A 26747-nucleotide genomic window follows, 5' to 3' on the forward strand; every position below is an offset into this window, starting at 1 on the left:
GGCATACAATGTTCCAACACCAAACCCACCACCAGTGTGAACTTCCCTCACCCTGTGTCTCTAGGTTCCCTCCCCCACCCCATAACCTGCCTCCTTAACAGGCAAGTTTGAAGTTTAGTGATTGTGGTTGGGTCCCATGCTCACAGTATCAACGGCTGCGTGGTTGAGATACATACATATACCACACCTCCGTACCACTTGGCCCTGTAACCTTCCGTCCACTTCTTCTGACTTCCCCCCTCCATTTCTGTCTTTCTTTTTTTTTTTTTTATTTTACCGTAGAAAATCTAGGGCGAAGGGTTTGCCCACCTTTGATCTTTTGCATGTCCTTGTCATATTGTTCTATATACCACAGATAGTGAGATTAGGGGCCAGCTTCTAAGGAGACAGTGTCTGATTGACCAGGATTTGTACAGACGCCCCCTTTGGTTTGAAGAGTCCCCCCCCCCCCCCATGGAACCACCAAGACCACATTAACATGGGGAGGATTTTCAGACCAAGTAGGAGTAGCAGCAGAAAAGGGGAGATGTTTCGGAGTTAGGCCAGGGCAAAACATTCCCACTCCATTCCTACTTTGGCATGAGGCTGAAGGACCCTGCCACGTAGCATAATGGGGGCAGTGGAGGATTGCCTTTTCTCCAGGGCCAGGGGGAAGCAGTGAAAGCAGTGCCCAATCAACTGAGGGAAAACATGAGATTTCTCAACCAGAAGGCTAGAGACCCAGTCCTGGAAACCCTCGGCCTAGACCCCAACTTCCCCCATTGCCTCTGGGACATCGGTTTCCCCAAAGATTTCTAAGTCCCGTGTGTGCAGCTTAAAGAGCCTTCTCCCAACCGCTGGCCTTACTCCGCTAACCTCTCTGCTGCCTTTGCTGGTTCTATGGGTGTAGGCAGCTGAGGCTGAGGGTCTCAGTTCTTGAGACACAAGAAACCAGGGCCAACACAGCGCTAGAAGGAAGATCATATTCACCTTGTGTTTTATTTGGGTTTTGTTTTCATCTTGTCTATTTTATCTCTTCTCTGCCTCCTCAGAAATGTGGCTCCCTATGGGCAGAAGCCTTGTCTTTTGCCATCACTCCTTCCTGTTGCTTCATGCCTGGGGCAGTGACTTGCATGTACCGAGCACTTAGGAAAACAGTGGCGACAGGAGGAATAGCATGCAAGGAAGACAGGCTGCACCCCACCACCTTCGCCTTTGACCCTGAACCAGACAGACAAGATCAGGTCTGGAACAGGAAGCAGGAGGCAGGGAATGGGTCAGCTCTAGACAAAACCAGACCTGTGTCCCCTCTAGGCTCAGATATCCATTCCTGGATCACCTTCAGTCCCAGTTTTGAAACGAGGATGAATCCCCTGCTTCGTGTACCAACAAATGAGAATTGAATGTGTCCAATATGCACATGGTTAAGCGTTCCCTCTCCCCAGCGGGCCCCTATCTCTGTTGTTTGATCTGTCTCAAAGGAAGTCATTTCTAATCAGACGGTGGGATCTGAAGGCTATGTCGCCTAGGACTGGAGAGTCGTGTGTTTCAGGAAAACGCTGCGTGGCCAAGCCAATGCCTCACCCGTGGGGAGAACAGAAGCATCATGGGGGAAGATGTAAACAACGACAAAGCCTCAGAGGTCCCAAGCGAAAGTCTCGAGTTGCAACCTCTAGCACAAGTAGCCGGTGGCTAGGAGAAAGGTCACTGTCACATCACCTCTCCTTCTGGAGATGCGACCCAAAGTGACACAAAGCAAAAGTTGGAAAAGGAATTTTATTCACTTCATCAGAAACAGCTGGCGCGAGTCAAGATCCAGATGGGGACAGAGCTGGGGTGGCTTCCAACAAAGGGCCCAGCGAAAAGCTCACCTGTTCTCTTGCCTCCGACCAGTGCATACACTGGGACCCCAAGAACACCCCCACTTTTTTTGCCCCATTAGTGCAGGCACAGATTCAAATAACATGTTCTTGCCAGATATTAGATTCTCCTAACCAGGAATATGAAATCAAATCAACATCCCAGACATCCAGACATTCAGATCAAGACTGACTTGACATGCCCACTGTGATTCTGGATGAACAGTCAAGACCACAGGGCTCTGGAGTGCCCATCAGAATGTGTCCCCCACATTCTGGAGGGCCATGTGGAATTCTCGAATGCTGGCTTTTCCTCTCAGGAGCTCCACATTCTGGAAGGCCTAGGCCAGCTGAAAACTTCTTGTTCTGGTTCTGGGTAGTCAAAAGGAGCCCAAAGTGTGTGTGTGTGTGTGTGTGTGTGTGTGTCTGTCTGTCTGTCTGTCTGTCTGTCTGTCTGTCTGTCTGTCTCTCTCTCTCTCTCTCTCTCTCTCTCTCTCTCTCTTTGCTTTTTGGGTAATATCTGGCGATGCTCAGGAGTTACTCCTGTTTCTGCACTCAGGAATTGCTCCTGGCAGTGGTGCTCAGGGGACCAGGTGGGATGCCAGGGGTTGAACCCAGGTGGGCCACATGCAAGGCAAATGTCCTCCCTGCTGTACTATCACTCCGACCCCAGAAGAGCCCAAAGTTCTAACCTACCAAAAGTGAATCAAGCCATAACACTCTGATGGCTCGCCAAGAATCCAGCATTCTAGAATGACACACAGGATCCCAACATTCCAAAGAATAGGTGAAATGCCCAAACTTCTATAGGTCAACTTTGATGATCTCCATGCCAAACCAGTAACCCAATTTTTAGACTATCCAATACATCAGCACAAAGCTCTCCCCGCTAGGGCACTGCCCACTCAGAGCTCTGTGGAGGGCTGCTCTCTCCCAGGCCCCTTTTCCTGGTGGGGACCAGGTACTCGGAAGGAAACGTAGGGACATGTCTTGGTATTGAGGCAAACCAGCTTCTTCAGGGTGGCCGACTTGACGATGTTAAAGCCCGTCTCTCCACCAAATGTACTTGGCTTCCAGTACTCCGGAGAACAGATGGGATTCCCTAGGAGACCCTTGAGGGAAAAAGGAGCCCCAATTTCTATCATACTCTCCCCAAAAATGGAGTTTGGGTGGCACTTCTCCAGAAGCAGTCCCGGGTAGAACTCCAAGGCATCGATGTCTCCATACAATTCCTCCAACTCAGCAGCCAGCACGGTCTCCCCTACAACAGGGAAAAGTTAGAGTAAGAGCCAAGGGACCACTAAGTAGATCTAGGGAGAGACCTACTAGATCTCTAACTTCCAGACTTAGCCTTCTCCAGGGTTGGGAAGTGGGTCAGAGAAAGGATCTCATAAGAGATATCTGGGCTGGAGAGACAGTACAGTGTGGCAGGAGCTTGCCTTGCATGTGACCAGTTCATGTTCGATCCCTAACATCCTACATGGTCCCCTGAGCACCGCCAGGAGTGATTCCTGAGTGCAGAGCCAAGAGTTAGCTCTGAGCATCGCTGGGTGTGGCCCAGCAACTTCAAAAGATATCTGTAGACATGCGGGCACTTGGCCTCACTCACCCTCTTCCCGGTCTCACATGAGGAAAGAATCTACTGCTAAAGAAGGAATCCAGGAATGGCCTGGATGTGCCACCAAACAGCTGATGACCTCAAGCAAACCAGTTAGCTTCTCGACTACTAGCTGCCTGCAAGTTACAGCAAGGCCTGCCTGCACCTCCCGCTGCCTCCCTTCCCAGGCAGCTGTCGTGGCCTCATCCTGCTCCCAGCCCCTTCATCCTGGAATTCAAAGATGTCAGGACAGTGTCCACCAGAAAGTCACATTCTGGAGAGCCATGTGGTACCCAGGTGAGCAAAAGGAGCCCAGAGGTGGTGGCCTCTGCTCATAGACTTAGTAGTAAGTGCTCTCCGGATCTCTAGGCTGTGATGGGGGATTCAGAAGGAGCAAAGGTTGCTCTTCCAGAATTATAGGGAAGGGCCAGGAAGATGGTTCAAAGGACTGGAGTTTGCATGCAGGAGGCCCCTGCACCCCTGCATGAGCACTGAGCTGGATGGAAGTACCCCCAGAGCTGAGCTACATGGATGGACGCCCCTTCCCTAAATAAAAAGAAAATAAATAAATAAATAAAAAAGAAACTAGAATTGCAGGGAATTCCATGAGAGCTACATATTCACAGGAAGTGACCCTGCGGAGCAGATATTGGGCTTCCCTATCCATGGGTCAGGTTACACCCTGCTCAAACCCCTCCCATGTGTCACAAGGGTTCCTGGACACTCCCGGTTGCCCAGCAACTGGGGAACCTGAAAAACAACAACTCTCCAGAGACAGAGTCTTGGGTACACACCACCACTGAATGAGAATGTGGGATGCGGTGTGGGTAATTCACTTTCTAAATGATTCTTAGGCAATAGGTCAACCATGAGCATTTGGGATCCACGAGACAGAATAAACCCCAAAGTCTTCAGCCTAGAATCCCAAGATCCTGAACAACTGTCCCCTGACCCCCCAATATGAATCCACACTCACCCCCACAGAAGCCTTCTTGCTCCAGCCACACCTATGACTGTCCCCCCCGAGAAAGGCCCCTTCCCCAGGACACCTGTGCCTTTCTGCTCTCTGTTCCTCTACCTCGAAAGCACGCCCTTCTCATCTGCACTCAGAAGCTCCTTCCTCACCCCAGCTTCGAGCCCAGCAGAGAGCTGAGCACCAACTGCCTCTTCCTGCTCCCCCCATGCCACCCCCACTCTGCTGCTGCTCCCTTGAGGACCGCATCCCAGAGGCCGTGGCTCACCTGTGAGCTCCTGGAATGAGGTGTAGGGCTTCATGTTGAACCTCTTCCGGTACTCGTTGAAAGGCTGCAGCCTCAGCTCCCGGGACTCCTTGATGACCTCGACAGCGACGTGCAGGACGTGGTGGTCAATGTTCAGTCCCCCACCGATCTGCCAAGAGACAGACACAGCAGGGGTCTGAGAACAGCACCTGACCCGGGAAAAGCACTTCCGGTCAGCTGACCTAACTGAGCCAGGGGTGAGAGTCCGTGGCCTGCTGGGTCATGTTCCTGGGGACTCTGAGTCTCGGCTTCCTCCTCTTTCAAGTGCAGCGTGTGCTGGGAGGAGCCTCTCCAGGGACGCACCATGTCACACTCTCCCTAACCCATCGCACTGGGGTGAGGAGTCCCCAACTTCCTACTCAGGAAGGTTCTAGAGTCATTCCATTCAAGAACGAGAACTGTGAAGAAAGTCAGCACAGCCCTAGCATGAAGCTCAAGCAGAGAGACTGGGCAACCCGGGCTGGAAATGAAATCTGAGTGCTTCTGGGAGTGCAACAGTCAGAACAGACGGAGCGGACGTTGGTTTGGGGGCCGGAGCTCCGTGCCTCTCCCAAGATGTTTCTTGAACTATACCTGGCGTTGTGTGTTTGTATACCTTCTTGAACTATACCTGGTGTGTGTTTGTCTCTCTCCAGATCAGTTCCTTATCCAACACAGATGTTTCATCACTGAAGATGAACCTACCTGGGAATCCATTTGCATAGCTTTTTTTATCCCCTGCCTCAGAGTACGAGATCCAAAATAAATGTACTGAGCACCTGAGATGGAGTCGTAAACCCCAAATCCCAGCCACAACGAAGAGCAATTCAAAATTAGCAGGGAGGAACACAAATTCTGCGCTCTAGAGCCAGAGAGAGAGTCGACGGGCAGAGCACATACTTCCCATAACAGAAGCCTGACCTCAATTCCCAGGACCACGAGGTCTCCTAAGCATCGCCAGGAGCAACTCCCAAGCTCTGAGCCAGGAGTAGCCTCTGAACAACACTGGGTAGGCTGCCGCCATCAGCCCCCAAAAAACACCATAGGGGGCCAGAGTGATAGTACAGTGGGTAGGGCATTTGCCTGGCAAGCGGCCAACCTGGGGTCAATCCCCAGCACCCCATATGGTCCCCCAAGCACCACCAGGAGTAATTCCTGAGTGCAGAGCCAGGACTTAACCCCAAGCATCACCGGATGTGACCCAAAAAGAAAAAAAAAAGCATACTCTATTAAGATAAGGTAAAGTCACCGGTGGGAGCAGAGATAATCTCTGATCTTCCTCCTTAATTTATACACAACTTTAGCTTAACTACACTTGGAATTTAACCCTGAGGCCTCAGGGCGCTCCCTCTGAAAAGAGAGTGAATGAGGTTAAAAGCCCCAGGAAACCTGGAGAGACAGAGAAGTTTCCAGGGGGGGCAAAAACGATGTTTAACCAGGAAGGAACCTTATTTCCTAGAGAGGAGGAACTGAGCATGTCAGCGCTCAGGGAAGAATCGGGGTGGTAGGAAAAGAGGAAGGTTACAGCGAGGTGCACAGCCAAACACCTGCACACACAGGCAGGCAGAGGCTGGGAGCAATTCAGCTCTTGCCTTCTCTTGCTCTGGAGTTGGCTGCTGTGGATCAACTTGTGTCCCTCAAAAATTCCCTAACCTCAGCACCGTGAATGTGACTTTGATTGGAAAGGGCTGTAAGCAAACCAGGATGAGCTCAGGCTGCCCTAGGACACAGTGCCCGCCCAGTGACTGGCACCCTAATAAAGAAATTGGGGGACACTGTGTTGGTGCACTGCTGCACTACCAGCCCGGCAACACCATAGACGGGCGGCAACCCCCAGAGGCCGAGAGAAAGCCTGGGACAGACTCTCCCCAGGAGCCCTCTGAGAGCAGGTTCCAGCATGATCGTGGAATTCCGGCCTCCGGGGCTAGTCACTGAGTGTGTGACCCTTTGTTATGGCAACCCAGGAGAGCTACTGAAGCTACTGAAGCGAGATGTCCATTTTCTTACAGGCCAAAATGGGGAAGTTCAAAGCATCCACTTGATGACTGTGTGAAGGTTCTGAGATCATGTAAGCACGCGATGTTCACAGTGCCGGCGGCCCCCACGATCAGAGCCCTGTGCTGGGAAGCCCTGGGACCCCGTCTACACTTCCTCGAGGATTCTCAGCACCCACCACACACGTCTGCCAGCCTCCTGCCTTGGGCCGGCACAACCCCAAGGCTCCTCACATACCACCACGATGAAAATGCTTTGGAAACCAGCTGGGCCCCATGCAAGAAGCTGATGTGTGTGTGTGTGTGTGTGTGTGTGTGTGTGTGTGTGTGTGTGTGTTCATATCCCCCCCAAAAAGAATAGTCCTAAATAGCCTGCAGCTTCCCCCATGGGCTTCAGTATATGCTAACTCAAGCCAACAATGAGGAAACCTCAAACCCACAGCTCCAGCACTTTGCTTTTTTTTTTTTTTTTGGGGGGGGGGGTGTTGGCTGTAGGGGGTGTTCGCCCTGCCGTGCTCAGGGCTTCCTCCTGGCTCTGCACTTAAAGATCTCTCCTGGAGGGATAAAGGGGCCATATGAGGTGCTGGGGATCAAACCCAGGTGGACTATGTGCAAGGCAAGTGCCCTACTTGCTATATTATCTCTCCGGTCCCTCTGACCCCTTTGCCACTTCTTAATGAGGCAGGGACACGGATTAAAGAGAAGTAGCGGGGCTGGAGTGGTAGCACAGCGGGTAGGGCATTTGCCTTGCACGTGGCCGACCCAGGTTCGATTCCCAGCATCCCATATGGGCCCCAGAGCACCACCAGGAGTAATTCCTGAGTGCAGAGCCAGGAGTAACCCCTGTGCATCGCCGGGCGTGACCCAAAAAGAAAAAAAAAGGGGGGGACACAGGGACGAAGGGTCCCAGAGACCTGGAATGAGGAGCGAGTTGGCCAGGAATTCTCAAGAGAAGGGGTCTGTGTTTCTTTGCTGGGGCTTTGCTAAGAGTCCCCTGGCCGCTGGGGCCATGGACAGGACAGGAATGGGCCTCTTTGGTTCTGGAGGCTGGAAGTCCTAGATGAAGACATTGGCACGGCAGGCTTCCTCCAAAGGCCTCCGTCCTTGCCTTGTCACGGCCATCTTCTCTCTGGACCTTTCCTCTCCGCGTGTCTGCAGGCCTTTACGATAGAGAGTCCAGCAACGACCCCACTAACCTCAGCCACTTCCCTGGAGATGCTGTCTCCACAGTCACACTCTGAGGTCGACACTGATTATTTGAATGTGTCGATTTAGGAAGTGGCCAGTTTGGCTAGATCAGAAGCTGGTCACTTAGTCCAGATGAGATGCAACTGGACGCTTTCCCAAGTGTTACCTTGAAGGTTCCCCTGGCCCTGAAATCCCCACACAGGCCTTTATCTTCCCGTCCCCTCCATCTAGAACACAGGCACGCCCGCCACTGCCACTGCCTCATTCCCTCCGTCCTGTCCACCTCTGCCTAGGCATCACCCATAATCTCCCTGTCTGAATCAGAAGGTCTTTGCTTGGGGAGTGGTGTGGAGAAAGCCATATTTTCATTAATTTAACTATCAGTGGAACTGGTCATTTTCAGTTGTCTTAGAAAACAGAAAATCATTTCTCATGTTAAATATCAAGCAAAGCCATTACTTTTGTGGCAGATCTAAGTACAGTTACCATATGTTGTACGGTTTGAAAGTGGGTGTAGCTGCAAGCATTTGGCACTAGTCCTATCACCATTAAAATAAACTGTTTGAAAACCAGTGGGAAAAAAAAAAAAGAAGGTCTTTGCGAGTTCCCAGAACACCTTGACTTCCTGGGCTGTGGCTCTTTGTGGGGAGGGGAACCTTCTGGGCAATGCCCAAGAGGCGCAGGGGCCACTTCCTGCAAACCTCAGTCAACCAGGACACAAGGGTCCATGTCCAGGCCAGTGCCAGCAGCAATGAGGGGCCAACAAGACCACCAGAGCTACACCCAGCAGGGTTTGGGGGAGCAAACTCAAGACCTCGAGGTGCCAAGTGAGTTCTCCAACCTTGGAGCCGTCTCCCAGAACCCTGTATTGTGTTTCTGAGCATGTTCTGACAATTCTCTTAACAGCCAAAACGCCTTTCGCCCAGCTACCTAACACACATTAAGCGCTCGACTGATCTTAGTGGTCTAATGGCCGTGGTTGCCAGTCTAGGATGTCAGCACCAAAAAAACAGCCACAAAGAACCAAAATAAACATAGTGTTAAGTCTATCCCCGCCCCCTGGAAACCTACTTGGCCCTGCTGAGTGGACAGGACAAAAGAAATGAAAGAACAGTAACAGCAGTCCTGTAGGGGTGACACCTCACCCTCTATGGGTGACACCACACACCATGTTGTAGGAAAGAAAACTGGGACTCGGACCCAGGCCCGCGGGCTCTTACCCGCCCCTCCCACCTCCTCCGAGGCTCACCCTGCCTGCGACCTGGTGAGAGAAGGCGTCTACCAGGGCCTCGACCCCGTAGTCCACCAGCATGGAGGTGTTGAAGAGGAACTGCTCATAGCTGTACTCTTGGGGGCCCACCCGGAAGGCGTCGGGCATGAGCGGGTGCCAGTGGTACAGCTGGTTGAACTCCAGGGCGATGCGGTTCTGGTACTGGAACTGGGCGCTGAACAGCAGTTCCGGGTCGAACTTCAGCTGCAGGAAGTAGCCGCTCAGCTGCTGCACGTATTCCTCGATCACTATCTTGATGGTCTCCCCTAAAGACATCAGAAAAGCATCCGCCACCGGGGTTGAGGAAGTGGCGGCGGGTTCGGAGACAGTTACTGTCACCTGGTCTTTTTGTAACAGATAGGAATGTGGAGTTGACTGCTTCCCCGTGAGGCTCGTGATGTCCCCAGACAAACCACCAGCTATTCCCCCATCTCCCAAAGGAGGCTGGAGGCCCAGCTGGGCTCCAGGAGGGAAGCATCTGGTCATCAGTGTGTCAGCCTTGAGTGGCCACACTCTGGAGGTCCTCTGCCATGTTGCAGAGCCCCCAAGAGATGAGAAGCAGAGATTCTTTCAGAACGCTCGGTGTCCGGACATCCTCCAGGGATGGGAGTGTGTGTGTTGGGGGGACGGGGGCGTGCATCTTTCAACACACCACTGTAAGATCCACGACAGCCACAAAACGGGGCTGAGCACTGAGGACAGGGGGTGTCTCCCATCCCGTGTGAGTTCTTACTTAGCAGTGTTCAGATGAATGGATTTCTCCTCTGTCCCTTCAATCACCAGTTACCAAGCAAAGGCACCAGGAAAGAAAGTAACAAACCAGCCCATATCAAAATCACAGCTGGTCACAGGTCACGAGGGAAAGAAACCAGCGCGAGGGCCAGTTAGTGGACAGACGGGAAGCCACTGGCTCTGTGACGGACACACCTGGGTCGACACCAGATGCTTCCTTTTCCAGCCACCTGAGTTTGGACTGTGCCCAAACATCTCCCTGAACCTCGCTCTCCTTGCCCGTAAAGGGTACCCGGCAGTACTGTTGGTGTAACAGTCATCATCAGGCGCTAGGACTGCACCTCAGCTTGGCACGGGGTCTGGCGAGAAGAGGGGGAATGCACAGCAGTGACGGGGGAGAGTGGACACCCCGTATTCACGTGTCACCGGGGACCAGGCCAAGCTTGGAGCTCTCTCGAAAGCAGGTGGCAGTAGAGGGAAGCCAGGTGCTTCGGCCCTCTGCTGAACAGCCTTAAGAAATTCACTTTAATTTTATTAATAAATTAATTATTCATTTTATTAATTCATAAATCAATTCCTGGAAGCGCATAACTGCAAAGCAGCCTCGAGACATCTTATAGCCTAGTTCTCCCTCTTGAAGAACCTGGCAAGCTACTGAGAGTTTCCTGCCTGCATGGGAGAAGCTGACAAGCTCCCCGGGGAGTATTCATATGCCCAAACCAGTAACAATGATGGGCCTCATTCCCCTGACCCGATAGAGCCTCCAATGCGGCACCATTGGGAAGGACGAGTAAAGAGAGGCTGCTAACATCTCAGGCCTAGGACGAATGGAGACATTAGAGACTGCTCGAGAAAATCGACAATCAACAGGATGGTGATGATGATGATTAATAAATCAATTAATCATTAAGATAGTACTTTTCTCATGAGGGTCTCAGCTCTAGTTCCGATGCTCCCTTCCAGTTCCTGGCTGTGTCCTTCTTTGGCAAGAGCTTTCTGGCCAGAGTGAGCTGGGCAACCTCCCGCCCTACACTTACCTTCCCTGGTCAAAGTCTCCTTAGCCCCTTCTCCTTTCCTGTGTACTTTGTTTACGTCTGGGGGCCAGACCCAGCAGTACTCAGGGGCCACTCCCAGCCAAAGAGTGGCGTGTAGCAGTGCCTGGGAGACCATACGGTGCCGGGGACAAACCAAGGTCTCCCACATGTGAAATATGTACTCGGACTGCTGCACCATCCTGGCCCTTCCCCTCCTTCAGGCCAGCTCTCCCAGGCCCAGTGAATCAGGCTCTGTAATTGGAACCAGGTCTGCAGAGCGATGCCCAGAGGTGGGAGAAGAGATGACCAAGTGACTCAGAGTCTGCACAGGAGTGCAGGGGCGGGGGACAAGCTCCCAGGCAGGAAACCATCTGACATTTTAGGCTGCAGACTCGCCCTCAGAGGGGACACAAAAATATCTCTGAATCACTCGGAAGCTTCCAAACTCCAGGGTGGTAGACAGAAGGCAGCAGGGAGTAGAGGTGGCCAGGAGTCCAGGCGAGCTGCCGCGGGACTGGCACCCGCAACGCTGTGTGCATCTGGGAGCAACCCCATGGCAAAAAGTGCTGGGCGTCACCCTGCTTACTAACCAAGCATCTCACACTTCCATTTCCCGGAGGGCTGCTGGGTTCAAAAGGAGTTCTCATCCCCAGCTCAACCTCAGTGCATCCTGATAACCAGCATTCGCCCCAGGCTCCAGATTTGGAAACTGAGGCTCACCTGGAGGGAAGGGCAGGGTGGGGGTCCCAGAGCTCATCATCCGAAGAGCTGGAACTCAGCCAGAGAGTCAACTCAAAGAGGTAGAGCATGTGACACGGATCCAAGGTCCAAGCTCTGGTTCCGGACACCGTATGGGCCCCCACACATGCCAGAGGGTCTCTGGGGTGAGGGCTGGGGTTCGAGCAGCTCCAGATATCAGAGCTACTGGAGCTGCATGGCTGATATTTCTAGGAGTGACCCCGGCTCCCTGAGCATGGCTTAGGTGACACACGTCCTAGGACTCGGCTTCCCCCCGCCCCCGGCTGCTCGGGACAGAGAAGGGGTGTGGGCGTCCTCACCGATGAGGATGAGGCGGGTGGTCTGGAAGAGCTGCTCGTCGTCCCAGGTGGGGTGCTCGGCCTTCAGCAGGTCACACACGCGGTTGTGCTCCCGCAGCCAGATGGTGGCGTACAGCATGAGCCCCGGGAGCAGCCCGAACACCTCCTGGCCCACGGCCATCTGGTCCCGGGGCGCCACGGTCCGGGGGTAGTGCATGAGCACCGGCGCCTCCTCCACGGAGGGTGGGTACATCTCTCCATCCAGCACCTGTGAGACAGGACCACCTGGCAAGCTGGGCACGGGGCCGAGTGCCCACAGCTGCCACCCTCGGGCTCCGACCCCTCGTGTCGCACAGGGCCATGGCCTGTTCTGCCAGGTTCTGCTCCCTCCATCTCTCTTGAGATCCCATTACCCAGTTCCAGCCCACCGCCGCTGTCCCCTGCTCATACCACCACCCCACCCCCAACCCACCACACACACAGACACACAGACACACATACACAGACACACACACAGACCCATACACATACAGACACACACAGACATAGACATACATACACACACACAGACCCGTACACATACAGACACACACAGACACAGACACATAGACACACACAGACCCATACACATACAGACACACACACACAGGCACAGACACACACGTGCATACACACAGACACACACAGACACAGACCCACACACACAGACACACAGACCCACACACACACAGACACAGACCCACACACATACAGACACACAGACTCACACACATACAGACACACACACATACACAGACACACACACGTGCATACACACAGACACACACAGACACAGACCCACACACACAGACACACAGACCCACACACACACACAGACACACAGACCCACACACATACAGACACACACACATACACAGACACACACACGTACATACACACAGATACACACAGACACATAGACCCACACACACACAGACACACAGATCCACACACATACAGACACACACACATACACAGACACATATACGTGCATACACACAGACACACAGACACACAGACAGACACAGACACACATACATGCATACACACAGACACGCAGACACACACACAGACGCACAGACACACACACCCCTCTCCTGCATCAGAGAAACCCTTTTCACTCTTCTCAACTTCAAACCCCCCCAAATCCTTCCTCTCTCTCTCTCTCTCTCTCTCTCTCTCTCTCTCTCTCTCTCTCTCTCTCTCTCTATCTATCTATCTATCTATCTCTATCTGTATCTCTATCTCTCTCTCTCCTCTCCTCTCCTCTCTCTGGATGTTAGGAAGGCCCAGTGAGCTGACCAGAGTCAACTGTCTCCTACACCCGCTATCTGCCCACCTGCGTTGGCACTGGTGCCCCTTTTCCTGCCTGCCTCCCTCTCTCCTCTTCGTTCACTCACACTTGCCAGGGGAGCTCGCTCGGGGCTCTCGGCCCCTTCCTGGCTTCTCCCAGGAGGACTTATCACAAGCACAGTAACTCATGCTGCAGGTACTCCACTCGTTCACAAGCACACCAAGGGCCTGCGATGGCCTAGCACTATTCTTAGCCCGACAGAGCAGTGAACATTCTGGCTTTCGTTTTTGTTTAGATTCCTATGGCCTGTGACAGCTGCCACTAGCCCTGGTAGACAGTTGAGTCCTCGAAATGTGGTCTGTGTGGACGCAGACCTGGGCTTTAATTTTATTTCATCAAGATTTAATTAAGTGCTCATGAAATCAGATTTCTGGCTATTAGGAAATCTGCAGGGTGCTTAGAATCACTGGGCATGTGAATCTTTTCAACTATGAATTCTATAAACTCAAAATACAGACCAGATATCTCACCCAAAGTGAGATATGCTATGTAAAATGGAGATCTCTGCAGCGCTGGAGCACTGTCGTCCCGTTGTTCATCGATTTGCTCGAGCAAGCACCAGTAATGTCTCTATTGTGAGACTTGTTGTTACTGTTTTTAGCATATTGAATACGCCACGGGTAGCTTGCCAGGCTCTGCTGTGCGGGCGAGATACTCTCAGTAGCTTGCCAGGCTCTCAGAGAGGGACAGAGGAATCAAACCCAGGTTGGGTGCATGCAAGGAAAACGCCCTACCCATTGTCCTATAGCTCCAGTCAAAAAAAAATGGAGATCATGTCTCAGAATTTTTAAATAAAACATTTTTTAATTAAAAAAATGCAAAGGGCCCGTGTTCCAGAATCTGAACCTGGACAGTATATAAAGCATAAAAACCTGGAATTTGATTTTAGTTCACCACGTTCAAGGATCCAGGATACCAAAAATATGTGTGAACATTTGAAACATTTTTCATTTGCTGCTTTTTTCCCTTTGATCTAGTTAAAAGAATGTATTGTCAATTGGCATACAGTACTGCCTTTAATAGAAAATATAAATACTGGGACACATTTCACATATTGACTACCTGAGAAATTGTTTTGTGTCCCACTGTTATTAAAGCAAAAAGTATAATGTTCTTCACTTGAACTAATCAAATACAATAGATTATAAATTGTGTATTGTAAATAAAAGTTCACTCTGTGAGTGCACATTTTGGTAAATATTTATTTATGTTAGCATTTAAAAGTTTAAAAAATATGCATTTGACCAGGATAAATGAGGTATGTTGATCATGGCTTTGCTTTATACCTTGATATTAAAGCTGGTTTTTCTTCCTGGGATTTTAAAAGCTGCTTTGAGTTTTTTTTTTCCTTTCTTTCTTTTCTCTCTCTTTTTTTTTTAAATGTAAACTAACCTCCTGCATGACAGAGGTTAAAATTTTGTCTGCACTTGAGTTCACTTGAGTTTACATTTGAAATGTGTATGTTTATTTATACAGATTTCAATAAAGCTATTCAAGGCCTTAAAAAAAATGCAAAGGGCCGTAGAGATAGTACAGCAAGTAAGATTCTTGCCTTGCATGTGGTCAACCCAGATTCAGTCCTTGGTATCCCATATGGTACCTTATACCAAGAGTAAGCTCTTGGAACCACCAGGTATGTCCCAAGAACGTCATCATCATCATCATCATCATCATCATCATCATCAATAATAATGTGAGACATTTTATTATAATGTTCTTATTGATTTCAGGTTGAAATTATAATATCCTGAAATTTGGAGTTAAACAAAATTTATTATTAAAATCCATTTCCTGGGCTGGAGAAATTGTACAAGGCTAAGGCACTTGCCTTGCACATGGCCAACTCGAGTTTGACCCCCTGCACTTCATATGTTCCCCTCAAACACCACCATAAGTCTTTCTATTTTTTGGCTTTTTTGGCGATGCTCAGCGGTTACTCCTGGCTCTGCACTCAGATATCACTCCTGGCGGTGCTCGGGAGACCAAATGGGATGCCGGGAATTGAACCTGGGGTCGGCCGCGTGCAAGGCAAATGCCCTACTCTGGTTCCATGAGTGATTCTTGAGCCCAGTGATAGGAGTAAACCCCGAGCACTGTCAAGTATGGCCCAAAAGCCAAAAATAATAAAAATAAAGAAACAAAATCCATTTCTGCAATTTCGCTTCACATCCCCTACGCCCTCTAGAAAAGTGCTCATTATCCACGTGACACATTACATTTCTACCGGCCAATGCTGAGTCACACAAGACGCTCTTGTGGAGCCAGAACCCAGGGTCCTGTTCTGTGTCTCTAATGATCTGTGAGTTCTAGAGCAGGTCCCATAAGGGCCCCGGTCTCAGCTGAGTCACTTGTCAAGGCACATGGTGGAGTCCCATGTCGTGAAAAAATCACGTGACTCAATAGAGTCTGCAGGTATCCATGAGCAATGAACCCCAAACCCACCCCCCAGGAGGACTCCAGGGGCCACATCTGCTCCTCAGCTGCTTCTCCTGCCTGGAGCCTTCCCCAAGCCCACTGTCCCCGCTCCCGTCTGGGCCTCCCAGGAAGACCGTGGACAGCCCTTCCCATGGCGCCCGCACCAGGCCCAGCCCTACCTGGTACTTGAGTTTCCCATCCCGAAAGAGCCGCAGCTGATACTGGCGCTCCAGATTGTCTCCATAAATGTGGCCGAGGTCTACCTGGGGACAGAGCAAGGGTCCATTCAGACCAGTGGGTCTAACAGTGCCCCATGCCTGCCACGTCAGGGCCAGAGCGGTCCCGAGGTCCGTACTCACCCCGTGCCCCAGGGCCTTGGTGAAGCCAGGCCCCATCTTGCCAGAAGTTTTGAAGAACTGGTGGGTGAAGTGTTGGGCGAAGAAGGCAAACATGAGGTTGGTGCCTTGGGGGTCAGGGATGAACTTTCTCCTCAGCAAGAAGCGCTCGCCCAGGAGCTTCGCGTCTGGCAACTGCTTCTTCCCTGGTTGGGGACATGGGGACAGTCTGTTGCTCTCACCTATCTGGGTCTCTGCGCTCACCAGACCGAATGGGTGCCAGTGAGGAGCCCAGAGCGGCCTGGCAGAGCCTCTCTGCCACCACGGAGTCCCTGAGACCTTCAATAATGAAAACAGTGTGCGCCCTCATGGGTGATGGGGTGAGGTGTTTGGAATTTGTTTCTAAGTAACTGACCTCATTTAAGTATTAGATGAGAGACGATTGGTAAGATTGGAAACCCGCGAACAGGTCTTAAAAGTGGGAGATGATAATACCAGGAGGTTGGCTCCATGGCTTGGAGGCTGGCCTCACATGCTGGGGGAAAGTCATCCCAGATAGAGAAGGGGACACCAACTAAAATGTGATTGGAAATCCCAAGCAGGGTGGGAGATAGATGCTGAAAGTAGACTAGAGACTGACCACGATGGCCACTCAATACCCCTATTGCAAACCACAACATCCAAAAGGAGAGAGAGAGAGAGAGAGAGAGAGAGAGAGAGAGAGAGAGAGAGAACAAATTGGAATGCTCTGCCACAGAGGCGGAGTGGAGTGGGGGAGATGGGATAGAGGGGTGGGAAAGATACTGGGTTCATTAGTGGTGGAGAATGGACACTGGTGGAGGGATGGACTCTCGAACATTGCATGAGGGAAAAACAAGCACAAAAATGTGTGAATCTGTAACTGTACCCTCACTGTGACTCACTAATTAAAAAATAAATTATAAAAAAAAGTGGGAGATGAGACTTGAAAATGAATATATGTAAATGAGAATAGACGTTTATCTTGCATTAAATGGTTTTAATGTTCATGCTTGCATAGGTCAGAATTATATAGTATTCACGAACAGGTCCATCCTAATTTATTTTCCAATCATTCTAGTTGCCAATTCTCAAAGTTTTGTGGAAATAAGAAATATCGAGTAAATTTGTTATGGGATAAAGGGGGCAGGCTGGGACCGGGATGGAAACTGAAGACAGTGGTGGAGGGAAGGTCACACTGGTGGTGCTGGAACACTAAACGCTTGAAACAGCTGCCTAAGGAACAACTTTGCAAGTCACGGGGCTTTTAATAAAAATCAGTTTTTTAAAAACTGGGAGATGGATACATGTTACACTCTCAGCTTTGGGGTCAATTCGGAACGTTGAACACTAACTATTTGGAACAGCGGCTAGGGGAGATGGAAGATAGGGAAGGTGAAGGAGAAAGAAGAGAAGAAAGAGAAGGAGGAGAAAGAGGAAGGGAAGGAAGAAGAGGAGAAGAGGAAGAAAAGGATGATAAGAAGGAGGAGGAAGGGGCTGGAGCAATAGCACAGCGGGTAGGGCGTTTGCCTTGCACATGGCCAACCCGGGTTCAGTTCCCAGCATCCCATATGGTCCCCTAAGAACCGCCAGGGGTAATTCCTGAGTGCAGAGCCAGGAGTAACCCCTGTGCATCCCCGGGTGTAATCCAAAAAGGCAAAAAAAAAAAGGGGGAGGAGGAAGAGGATGACGGAAGGGAGACAGAGGAGGAGGAGGAGGAGGAGGAGGAGGAGGAGGAGAAGGAAGACAGAGACAGAGATTGAGGAGGAGGAGAAATCCTTGGACTCCTTGGCTCATAGTGATGTAGCCTGTGTTGGGGTTACTTATGCCATTTCACTAACTGTGTGTGCAAAGAGACGTTGTTTCCTCTCTCCAGCTCTTAGTTTCTTCATCTGTCAAATAGGACATGACACCTATTCTGAGCATTTGAGAAGTGCCTGCACTAACATTAAAAAGGCAGGAAAATGGCATGGAAGAACATTTTCATTCAAGGATCTGTGAATTTCTTCTGTAAACAGCCAGACACACCATTGCTTTAAAGACCGTATTTTCAGTTTGCTGCCAAAATATTGTCCCACGGTACACAACTTTTCTGTTGTAGCAAGAATGGAGCCAGAGATTAATTCCACCAGGAGTGATTCCTGAGTGCAGAGCCAGGAGTAACCCCTGAGCATCGTTGGGTGTGACCCAAAAAGAAAAAAAAAAAACTGCACAGCCGTGGGGCTGCACCGGACCAGAGTTTCAGTGACACTGCGTGGTAGGAACTGGAGTGACAATGATGGCGGCTGGCAGCACCTGGATGAAGGAGTCAGAACTGAGGAATCCCTGGCCCCAGGCTTCTGCGTGATCCAAAGGAGAATGGGAAGAAGGCCCTTGGGGGAAGACCCCTGCCAGTGGGAGCAAGTGATGCTGTAGGCAACCACAGAAAAGCTATCTCCCAAAAGAGAAACAGAGAGACAGAGCGAGACAGAGAGACACAGGAAAGAAAAGCACTTGCCACCGAGGCAGGCTGGAGGGGGGTGGGGTGATGGGAGGGTAACTGGGGGCACTGGTGCTGGGAAATGTACACTGGTGGAGGGACGGGTGTTGGAACACTGTATGACTGAAACCCAATCATGAACAGCTTTGTAAGGGTCTAGCTCACAACAGTAATTCCATTTTTTAAAATCTTTTTTTTTTTTTTTTTTTTTGCTTTTTTGGGTCACACCCAGCGATGCTCAGGGGTTACTCCTGGCTTTGCACTCAGGAATTACTCCTGGCAGTGCTTGGAGGACCATATGGGATGCCGGGGATCGAACCCGGGTCGGCCGCGTGCAAGGCAAACGCCCTACCCGCTGTGCTATCGCTCCGGCCCCCATTTTTTAAAATCTTAAAAAAAATAAAATGAAGAAAAAGAGGGGCCGGAGCGATAGCACAGTGGGTAGGGTGTTTGCCTTGCACGCGGCCGACCCGGGTTCAATCCCCGGCATCCCATATGGTCCCCCCAGCACTGCCAGGAGTAATTCCTGAGTGTAAAGCCAGGAGTAACCCCTGGGCATTGCTAGGTGTGACCCAAAAAGAAAAAAAAAAAAAAGAAGAAGAAAAAGAAAAAGAAAAAATATTGGCTTTGTAGATAGCCAGCGCTAATGGAGCATAAATGGTTCACACTATAAAACCCAACCAGGGCCCAGAGCAATAGCACAGTGGGGAGGGCATTTGCCTTGCACACACGGCTGACCTGGGTTCGATTCCCAGCATCCCATATGGTTTTCCAAGCACCACCCATAGTAATTTCTGAGCCAGGAGTAACCCCTGGACATCGCTGGGTATGACCCCATGACACCCAAAAACTAAATAAATATAAAGGCCCAACCAGAGCTGGTGGTTGATAAACAGCCAGCTATTCCTTCCTTCCTTCATTTCAACTTTTCAAGTCTCCCGCCTCTCGGCAGGATTTACCTCCCATTCAGCAGACACAGACCAGGCAAAGAGGCACTTGGAAATAGGGAAAAGATGAGGCAGACTCCGCTGCTGGTGGTCTAGGAGACCTCGGGCAGGCTCGGGGTCTCCCCCACGCCTTCTTGTCCTCCTTCCCTGCCCGGGTTCACCCCTGGCTCCTGATACAGGAGAGGTCCTGCCTCACCCACCAGTCTGGGAAAAGCACAGGTAGTGATTCTTCTCCTGGGATTCCCCAGGCCTAACCCCGCCGCCCCCCAGCCCATCCACATTACCTTTGGTGCCCATGGGCGTGGGGCAGTCCTGGGGCACAGAGGGCAGGATGCGGGTGTAATAGCTCACGTTGGAGAAGGACTCCCAGCTGATGTAGTCGTGCGCTGAGTTGTAGGTGGGGGGGCTGGGGATGAGGTTGGAGCGCGCTGCAGAGGGCAAAGAGAAGAAGGATGGCATCAGGCTGCCGCCCGCTCCCCGTTCCTGCCTCCCTGACCTGCCATCACTGTCTTCCCCACCCGCCGGGCGCCCTTCTCCGATGCCACACAGGCACTGCAAACACCCCTCGGGATTTCTGGCTCCTCCCCGGGCTGGAAGGTGCACCCCCCTCCCCCCTGAACCCACCTGTCAGGACCAGGCGCATGAGCAAGTCCCGGATGAAGGTGGCGTTGACCAACTCCCAGAACCAGCGCCCATGGGTCAGCAGGAAGTGGACGAAAGAAGGGCCAGGCCGCAGTGCTTCCCGAAACCAGGTCCAGAGCTCGGCTGCAGGCAACGGGGAGACACCCAAGTCACCAGCACCCCCCCAAAGAGGGGCAAAGGGGACGAGGGCCGGGGCGAGCATGAAGACGGAAGGATGGCATGTGGCCAAATCAGTGGGAGTGGGCTGGCATTGGGGGCAGGGTGGGGGTGAAAACGGATGCTGGGCCAGGCTATGGGGTCCAGGCCAGGGAGGTGATAGGTGTGGACGTCAGGGGGGCTGAGGGGGCAACTCACGGACGGTGCAGTTGGGGCCCGAGAAGCCCGTGCGGGTGCAGTCACACTGGTAGCCGTCCTGGCCCACTCGCACGCAGACCCCCTGGTGCTGGCAGGGGTAGTAACAGCAGGGGTTCACTGTGGGCGAGAGGGGGCACTGTGAGGCCCGGGCTCCTTCCCGCTGCCTCCAGCTGGGGGAGAACCCGCAGAGCCCACTCTCTGCACCCCATGGGAAGGCCCCCTCCCTCGACGCCCCCACCAGAGGGACTGGGGGGAGGACCAGCCCGAGCCCTGACCTCGAAGCCGGGCGAGGCAGTGGCTGGCAAGATGCTGCAGCCACGCACGGCTCCTGGGCTCCCCGCCTGCCAAGCCAGAGGCCAGCACGGGGTTTGGGGGTTCAGGACAGGGTCAGGGCCGCAGAGGGTGAGGGTCCTTCAGACCCCCAAGCTCCAAGTAGGAAGCTGAGACTGCCACCACCCCTCTCTGCAGAGGTGGAAGGAGCTCCACTCGTGCCTATTTGCAGGTGGGAAAACTGAGGCCCCGATTTAGGAAATGGCAAGGCCCACCCAACCACTTCCTCTTCCATTCACATCCTCCCCATTCCCACAGACCCAGCAGTCACACCCAGGAGAGAACCTTCCAGAACCTTCTAGAACCCTGGGGACCATGTGTGATTTGGGGCAGGGCGGGGAGGGCAGGAGAGGGCATCGCTGTTGCCACGCCTGGTTCCCAGTGGGCCCAGTGTCAGGAAGGGGTCCCGGCTCTGGGCTCCTGAGGAAGGTCACGGACCCCGGGAACTGGAAAGAGGGGGTCGGAGAACCCTGTGCACGGAAATTGCCTCCTGGGCTCCGAGCCCAAGGACCACCGACCCCCTCCGACTGCTCCCAGCCTCGGGGTTCTCCTGCAGGCCCCGGGGAGGGAAACTGAGAGCGCAGGGGCCTAGCGGCTTGGCCAAGAACACAACACAGAGCCGGGGGGCCCCTTCAGACCAGCCCCGGGGCCGCCTCCCACAGGATGCACAGGCGCCGCTCTGCAAAGCCGGCTCTGGGCTCGGGGCCAGCGCCACGGGTGCTTCTCGGCTTTGTGAAGCTGGTCGGCGGGGCCAAGAGGCCACCTTGGCAGGAGAGCCGGGCCATCACTCAGGGCGCTCAGAGGGCGTGACCCTCTCAGGTCGCCTGCTCCAGCTCTCAGCGTGGGTGGGTCGCCTGCTCCAGCTCTCACACACGCACACACACACACACACACACACACACACACACACACTCAAAAGAATCATGCAAACAGGTTTTTTTTAAGCTCTGGCCACCCTGCCTGGCTCACAATGGCCTCTTTGTGGTCCTGGAGGAACTCGGCAGACTGGGGCTGAGGGGAAGAAGGCCGGGCTCAAAGGTCTTATCAGGCTGACCCAGGCGGGCTGGCAGCAGGACCCAGGCTAGGGAGCTGGGCAGGCCTCCCCCTCCCCCAGACACAGGCCCAGAAATACCACGGGGGGGGGTAGGGGTGAGGGGGGTAGGTCGGGAAGAGGGGGCAGGACCCAGAAATACCATGGGGGTAGGGGTGGGGGTGGGGGGGGGGGGCTGGGGTAGGGCGGGAAGAGGGGGCAGGAACCTCCCTCCCACCCTCCCCACGGCTGACTCAGGCCTCTGGAACTCTCCCCCCTCAGCCCCCCTGCTCAGAATTCACCTGCCCCTGCACCCTGGCACACAGAGCCCTGCCCTGCCCTGCCCACAGGCCCGGCCAGGCCCTCTGCAGGCACCGGCGCCAGGCCCAGCCCTGCCCTGGGCCCCGTTCCCTTCTCCAACCTCAGGAGACTCTCCCCGGGGGTTCTTATGCTGCTGCCGAAGCATCCCTCAGCCCTAACGCTGGAAGTTCTCCCTCCCTTCCCCGGGTAGCTGGTGCCCCCCCCGAAATTCCCCTGATCCCCCCTGACTCCCCATCCCCCCCGCCCCGCTCATCACACATGCCTGTACCAAAAAGCCTCCTCCAGGCTCTGACAATTGCAACTGCTCCTCTCCCCCAGAACCCCAGTGAGGGACCACACTGTCGCTCCTTCTACACAGAGAGAGAGAGAGAGAGAGAGAGAGAGAGAGAGAGAGAGAGAGAGAGAGAGAGGCACACACGTGTGCATGGCACCCCAGAATGAAACACACCCTTGTGGAGTTCATCAAATGAACCCGGGGAACGAGGCGGCCCCAGCTTGGCCACAGAGAACCTCACCTTCCTGGAGTGGCTCCCATGTTTCCTTTTGGGGTCCCAGAAGGCGCCCCCGGGGACACAGACCCCACTTCTGCCCCCACCCCTCTCCTGTCCAGGGCCTGTTTGCAGAGGGAGAGACAGACACACCCCACCCTTCCAGCCCGCGGTCCAACTCTCTCCCTCCTCCGTGATCTTTCCATAAACACCGGCTGCCCCTGGGCAGGAAAGTTCTCCCCAACCAGCAAGGCAGGGTGGCAGCACGCAGGGGGAGAAGAGCCAACAAGCACGGCTCGGGGAGCTGGGGGCCGAGAGGACCCCTCGCCGGCGGCCCTGGGGCTCCTTCACCTGCTCGGCCCACCCTTGGCAGACTCCCCGGGGACAGAGGGGGTGCTCCAGCCAGCGGGCGCCCTGACAGGCAGCGGACGTGTCAGGGCTCACGGCTCGGGAGTTGCAAAGCCAACGCTGGCTGCACCCTCTCCCGCCAGTTCCGTGCCCGGCCGAGCACTCCCCTGGAGGAAGCCATCAGAAAGGAAGCTGGGAGATGCTGGGCCTGCCCCCCTCGAGCACAGGGGGGTGCGGGAGAGAAGCAGAGAGAGGGGAGAGGCCGCTCCTCCCTGGCCCCGTGTCCGTGGGCTCTGCCCTCGCCCTCTCTGGCCTCATGCTTCTGCATTTCCCAGGAAGTTCCCAGCCAAGGGCTCCCTCTCTGCCTCCCTCTCTCTCTCTCTCTCTCTCTCTCTCTCTCTCTCTCTCTCTCTCTCTCTCTCTCTCTCTCTCTCTCTCTCTCTCTCTCTCTCTCTTCTCAGCCCCGGGTGGAGCCCATCTGTCGCTCTCCAACTTGGGTGCCCGGCAAGAGAACTTGGGCACTGGCCCTCAAAGGGTGCAGGGGCCGGCCTGCGGGACCGAGTGCTCCCAGCGTGTCCTAGGACCCAGGCGCAGACGCTGCTGGTGCAGGAGTGAGAACCGCAGGTAGCGCGGGGTGGAGGGGGCTGGGGGGTGTTGGGGGGGGGACATGTTCCGTCCCTCTGGGACATGAGCGCCCTCAAGGAGCTGAGCCGAAATCCCATAAGAATAATATTTACAGAAGTTCCTGGGGCTTGGCAGCCCATGAGGGAAAAAAACAACAAGGTCCCAACCAGCCAGGCCTGGGCCAGGGCCCGACACCCACAGCTCAGCGGCAGAGCAGGCACCATCCAGCCCAGACGCCCGACAGCGACAGCGGGGACCGGGGGGAGCCCAGCGGGAGGAAGCCTCCTCCCCACCCTTAGTGCTGGGCAGGGCGTGGCGGCCCCAGGAGAGGCGGCCCCTGAGCCCTCTGCCTGTCAAGGGACTCACTCCCTCCTCGACCCAGGCCAGGGGCTGGAGGAACACTTGGCCACAAGCCTTGCCCTCCACACAGATCCCCCCTGTGACGTCCCTCGGGGGAGGGGGGCCTCCATCCTGCTCCCCAGACTAAGGACATGGCCACTGCTTTCTGGGGCACATGCTCAGCCCCTGTGGACCCCAGTTTGTTCAGAGATGAGTCTGGGAAACACAAGGACATCTGCCCTGCTGTGTCACCCCAAGTCATTCCACGATACCTCCCCCCCTTCCTGTGGGCTCCATTCCCCTCAGGCCCTAATCTGGCTCCTCCCCGGCCTTCAGATGCCCAGCCTGCCTCTCTGCTGCAGCTTCGGCTCCTGCCCCCCTGTTTCTCGCAGAGGACCCCGACATCCCGTCGAGACGGGGCTCAGAGAAACTCCCCGTCACCTCCTCCAAGAAGGCCCCCCTCTCTTCCTCCCCCCTGAGCAGGTCCACTCTGGGCAGGCCTGCACACTGAGCCTCTGTCTGCCCTGCACTCTCGTGTCCGTGGGGGACCGTGTACTGGTATACCCTCATGCCTGTGGCATGTCTGTCTCCCCTTCCGCCCTGGCGCGTCCCCCAGTTCTGTCAAAGATCAGCCTTGGGCATGTTTGCGGCTCCATTGAAACAATTTAGCCAGCAAGATATGTGGACAGGGACAACACACACACACACACACACACACACACACACACACACACACACACACACACACACACACACAGAGATCGCAGTCATCTGGGCACTAAGGAACAGACAGGAAGCTCAGCAGCTCTGGACCTGCCAGCCTGGATACCCGCTCGGAGGAAGTGCTGGACTGATCCCGGGGCTGACAAGGCGGGCGGGAAGCGGGGAGGGGTACAGCCTGCTGTGCGCTGCGGAACTGAGCCTCAGGCACGGTCTCACCCTCACCCCAGAGGGGCTGCTGACAGCACCCAGGAAGGGGGGTGTCCACAGAGGGCTCTGCACACCGTAGAGCGCTGGCCACGGTCTTCCTGCCCATAAACCAGGTCCCGGTTCTTACCTAGAGCCCCGCCATACTCCCTCTTGCGTCTCTAAATGTCACTCCAAAATCCGTTATTGCAGCGAAATGAGAACTAACCTGACCTGCAGTGAGCGGTGTGCTCTCTCTCTGTCTCTGTCTATCTCTGTCTCTGTCTGTCTCTGTCTGTCTCTTTCTGTCTCTGTCTCTCTGTGTCTCTGTCTCTCTGTCTCTGTGTCTCTCTGTGTCTCTGTCTCTGTCTCTGTCTCTGTCTCTGTCTCTGTCTCCCTCCCTCTCTCTCTCTCTCTCTCTCTCTCTCTCTCTCTCTCTCTCTCTCTCTCTCTCTCTCTCTCTCTCCCTCTCTCTCCCTCCCTCTCCCTCTCTCTTTCTCAGGTGGGACACCCAGCAGTGTGCTATACTATTAATCCAGCCCCTACCTGGCCATCCACACCCTCAATTTACTTCCTCCCACTCCTTTCCCCTCCAGTTAACAGATGGAGCCTCAGAGAGGGGTGGCCCATAGGGCAGGGGGCCGGGACACCCCCACATACACGCTCGGAAGCACTAACCTGGGGGAGAAGGAGCTGAATTCCTCCTCCCAGAGACTTGCCCTGTGCTGGGGTCAGTGCAAGGGGAGGTGATGGATCTGCCTCTCCCTGTCATCCCAGGGGTATCTGCAAGGTGCAGGCACCCTGTGAGCAGGCCCTTGGGTTTGTCTTCCCGCGCACAGGGACAGGACAGTGGGGAGCAGCGCAGCTCTGAGCCTGAGGGGGTCTTTCCACCCGCATGCCTGGGCGCTCATTTCCACTCCCATCTCTGAGCGCGCGTTTCCACCCGCGTCTCTGAGCTTGATTACCCGCGTCTCTAAGCGCGTTTCCACCCGCATCTCTAAGCGCATTTCCACCCGCGTCTCTAACCACGTTTCCACCCGCGGCTCTGAGCGCGTTTCCACCCGCGTCTCTAAGCGCGTTTCCACCCGCGGCTCTGAGCGCGTTTCCACCCGCGTCTCTAAGCGCATTTCCACCCGCAGCTCTGACCGCGCGGTTCCACCTCCCGGGGACAGTGTCCTTCCCGGGGAGCGCTCCCCCCGGCTGGGAGTATCCAGAAAGTTCGAGCCTGGATAAAGTTTGCCCATTCCCCAGGCGGCTCTCCGGGGGTCCTGCAGCTCCCCCCTAAAGAGGCCCCCAGAGGAAACAGCCGGAGACACCCAGTGTCCTGGCCGGGATCTCAGGGGGCCCAGAGAGCGGGGTTTCCCTCCCCCTCGCGCCCCCTACAACCCCTCCTCTGTGCCAGCTGCTACAGCGCGGGGCGGGGGGTCTCCGAGAGCCCCCAGCGTCTCACACACAGTCCCCCGACCCCCCCCCCCCCGGCTTCGCTTCGGAGCGGAAGGGGGCAACCCGTGAGGGGAGAGGCGGTCGCGGGGGGCGGGGGGTTGGGGGAGGGCGAGGCGGCGGGCAGCGCGGGGTGGGCGGCGCGGGTTGGTGCGTACCAGGCGCCCCGAGACTCGCAGGCAGGACCCGGGTGGGCAGCAGCAGCAGCAGCAGCAGCGGAACGCGGAGCAGGAGGCTCCTCCCTGCAGAGACAGAATCGGAGGTGAGCCCGGTCCGGTCCGTCCCGGGAGGCCGGCGAGCCGCGGGGCGGCCCCGGGACCCCAACTCACCGCGGTTCATGGTGCGGGGCGCCGGATCGTGGCGCGCGGCGCTCGTTCTGCCGGCCCGGC

At 54.5% G+C, this 26747-nt stretch overlaps 1 protein-coding gene across 1 annotated transcript; it reads right to left on the minus strand.

Moving 5' to 3' along the window:
- Positions 1 to 26747, minus strand: PTGS1 (prostaglandin-endoperoxide synthase 1). The gene is made up of 11 exons (XM_055135199.1): positions 26688 to 26747; positions 26517 to 26600; positions 20533 to 20649; positions 20161 to 20301; positions 19821 to 19964; positions 16117 to 16298; positions 15937 to 16020; positions 11971 to 12217; positions 9126 to 9412; positions 4677 to 4824; positions 1 to 3099 (listed from the first exon to the last, which is right to left on the minus strand). Exons 1-11 carry the CDS (start codon positions 26695 to 26697, stop codon positions 2744 to 2746), a joined length of 1800 nt encoding a protein of 599 aa, XP_054991174.1. The 5' UTR covers positions 26698 to 26747; the 3' UTR covers positions 1 to 2743.

Source organism: Sorex araneus, chromosome 1 (genome assembly GCF_027595985.1).
Source record: "Sorex araneus isolate mSorAra2 chromosome 1, mSorAra2.pri, whole genome shotgun sequence".
In the NCBI taxonomy this organism is placed as follows: Eukaryota; Metazoa; Chordata; class Mammalia; order Eulipotyphla; family Soricidae; genus Sorex; species Sorex araneus.

Coding starts and splice junctions, on each gene's coding strand:
- PTGS1 (XM_055135199.1), bottom strand. Junction 12,218..15,936: donor ATGGGAAACTCAAGTACCAG/GTAGGGCTGGGC, acceptor CCTGTCTCACAG/GTGCTGGATGGAGAGATGTA. Junction 3,100..4,676: donor CTCATTCCAGGAGCTCACAG/GTGAGCCACGGC, acceptor TCCCTGTTGTAG/GGGAGACCGTGCTGGCTGCT.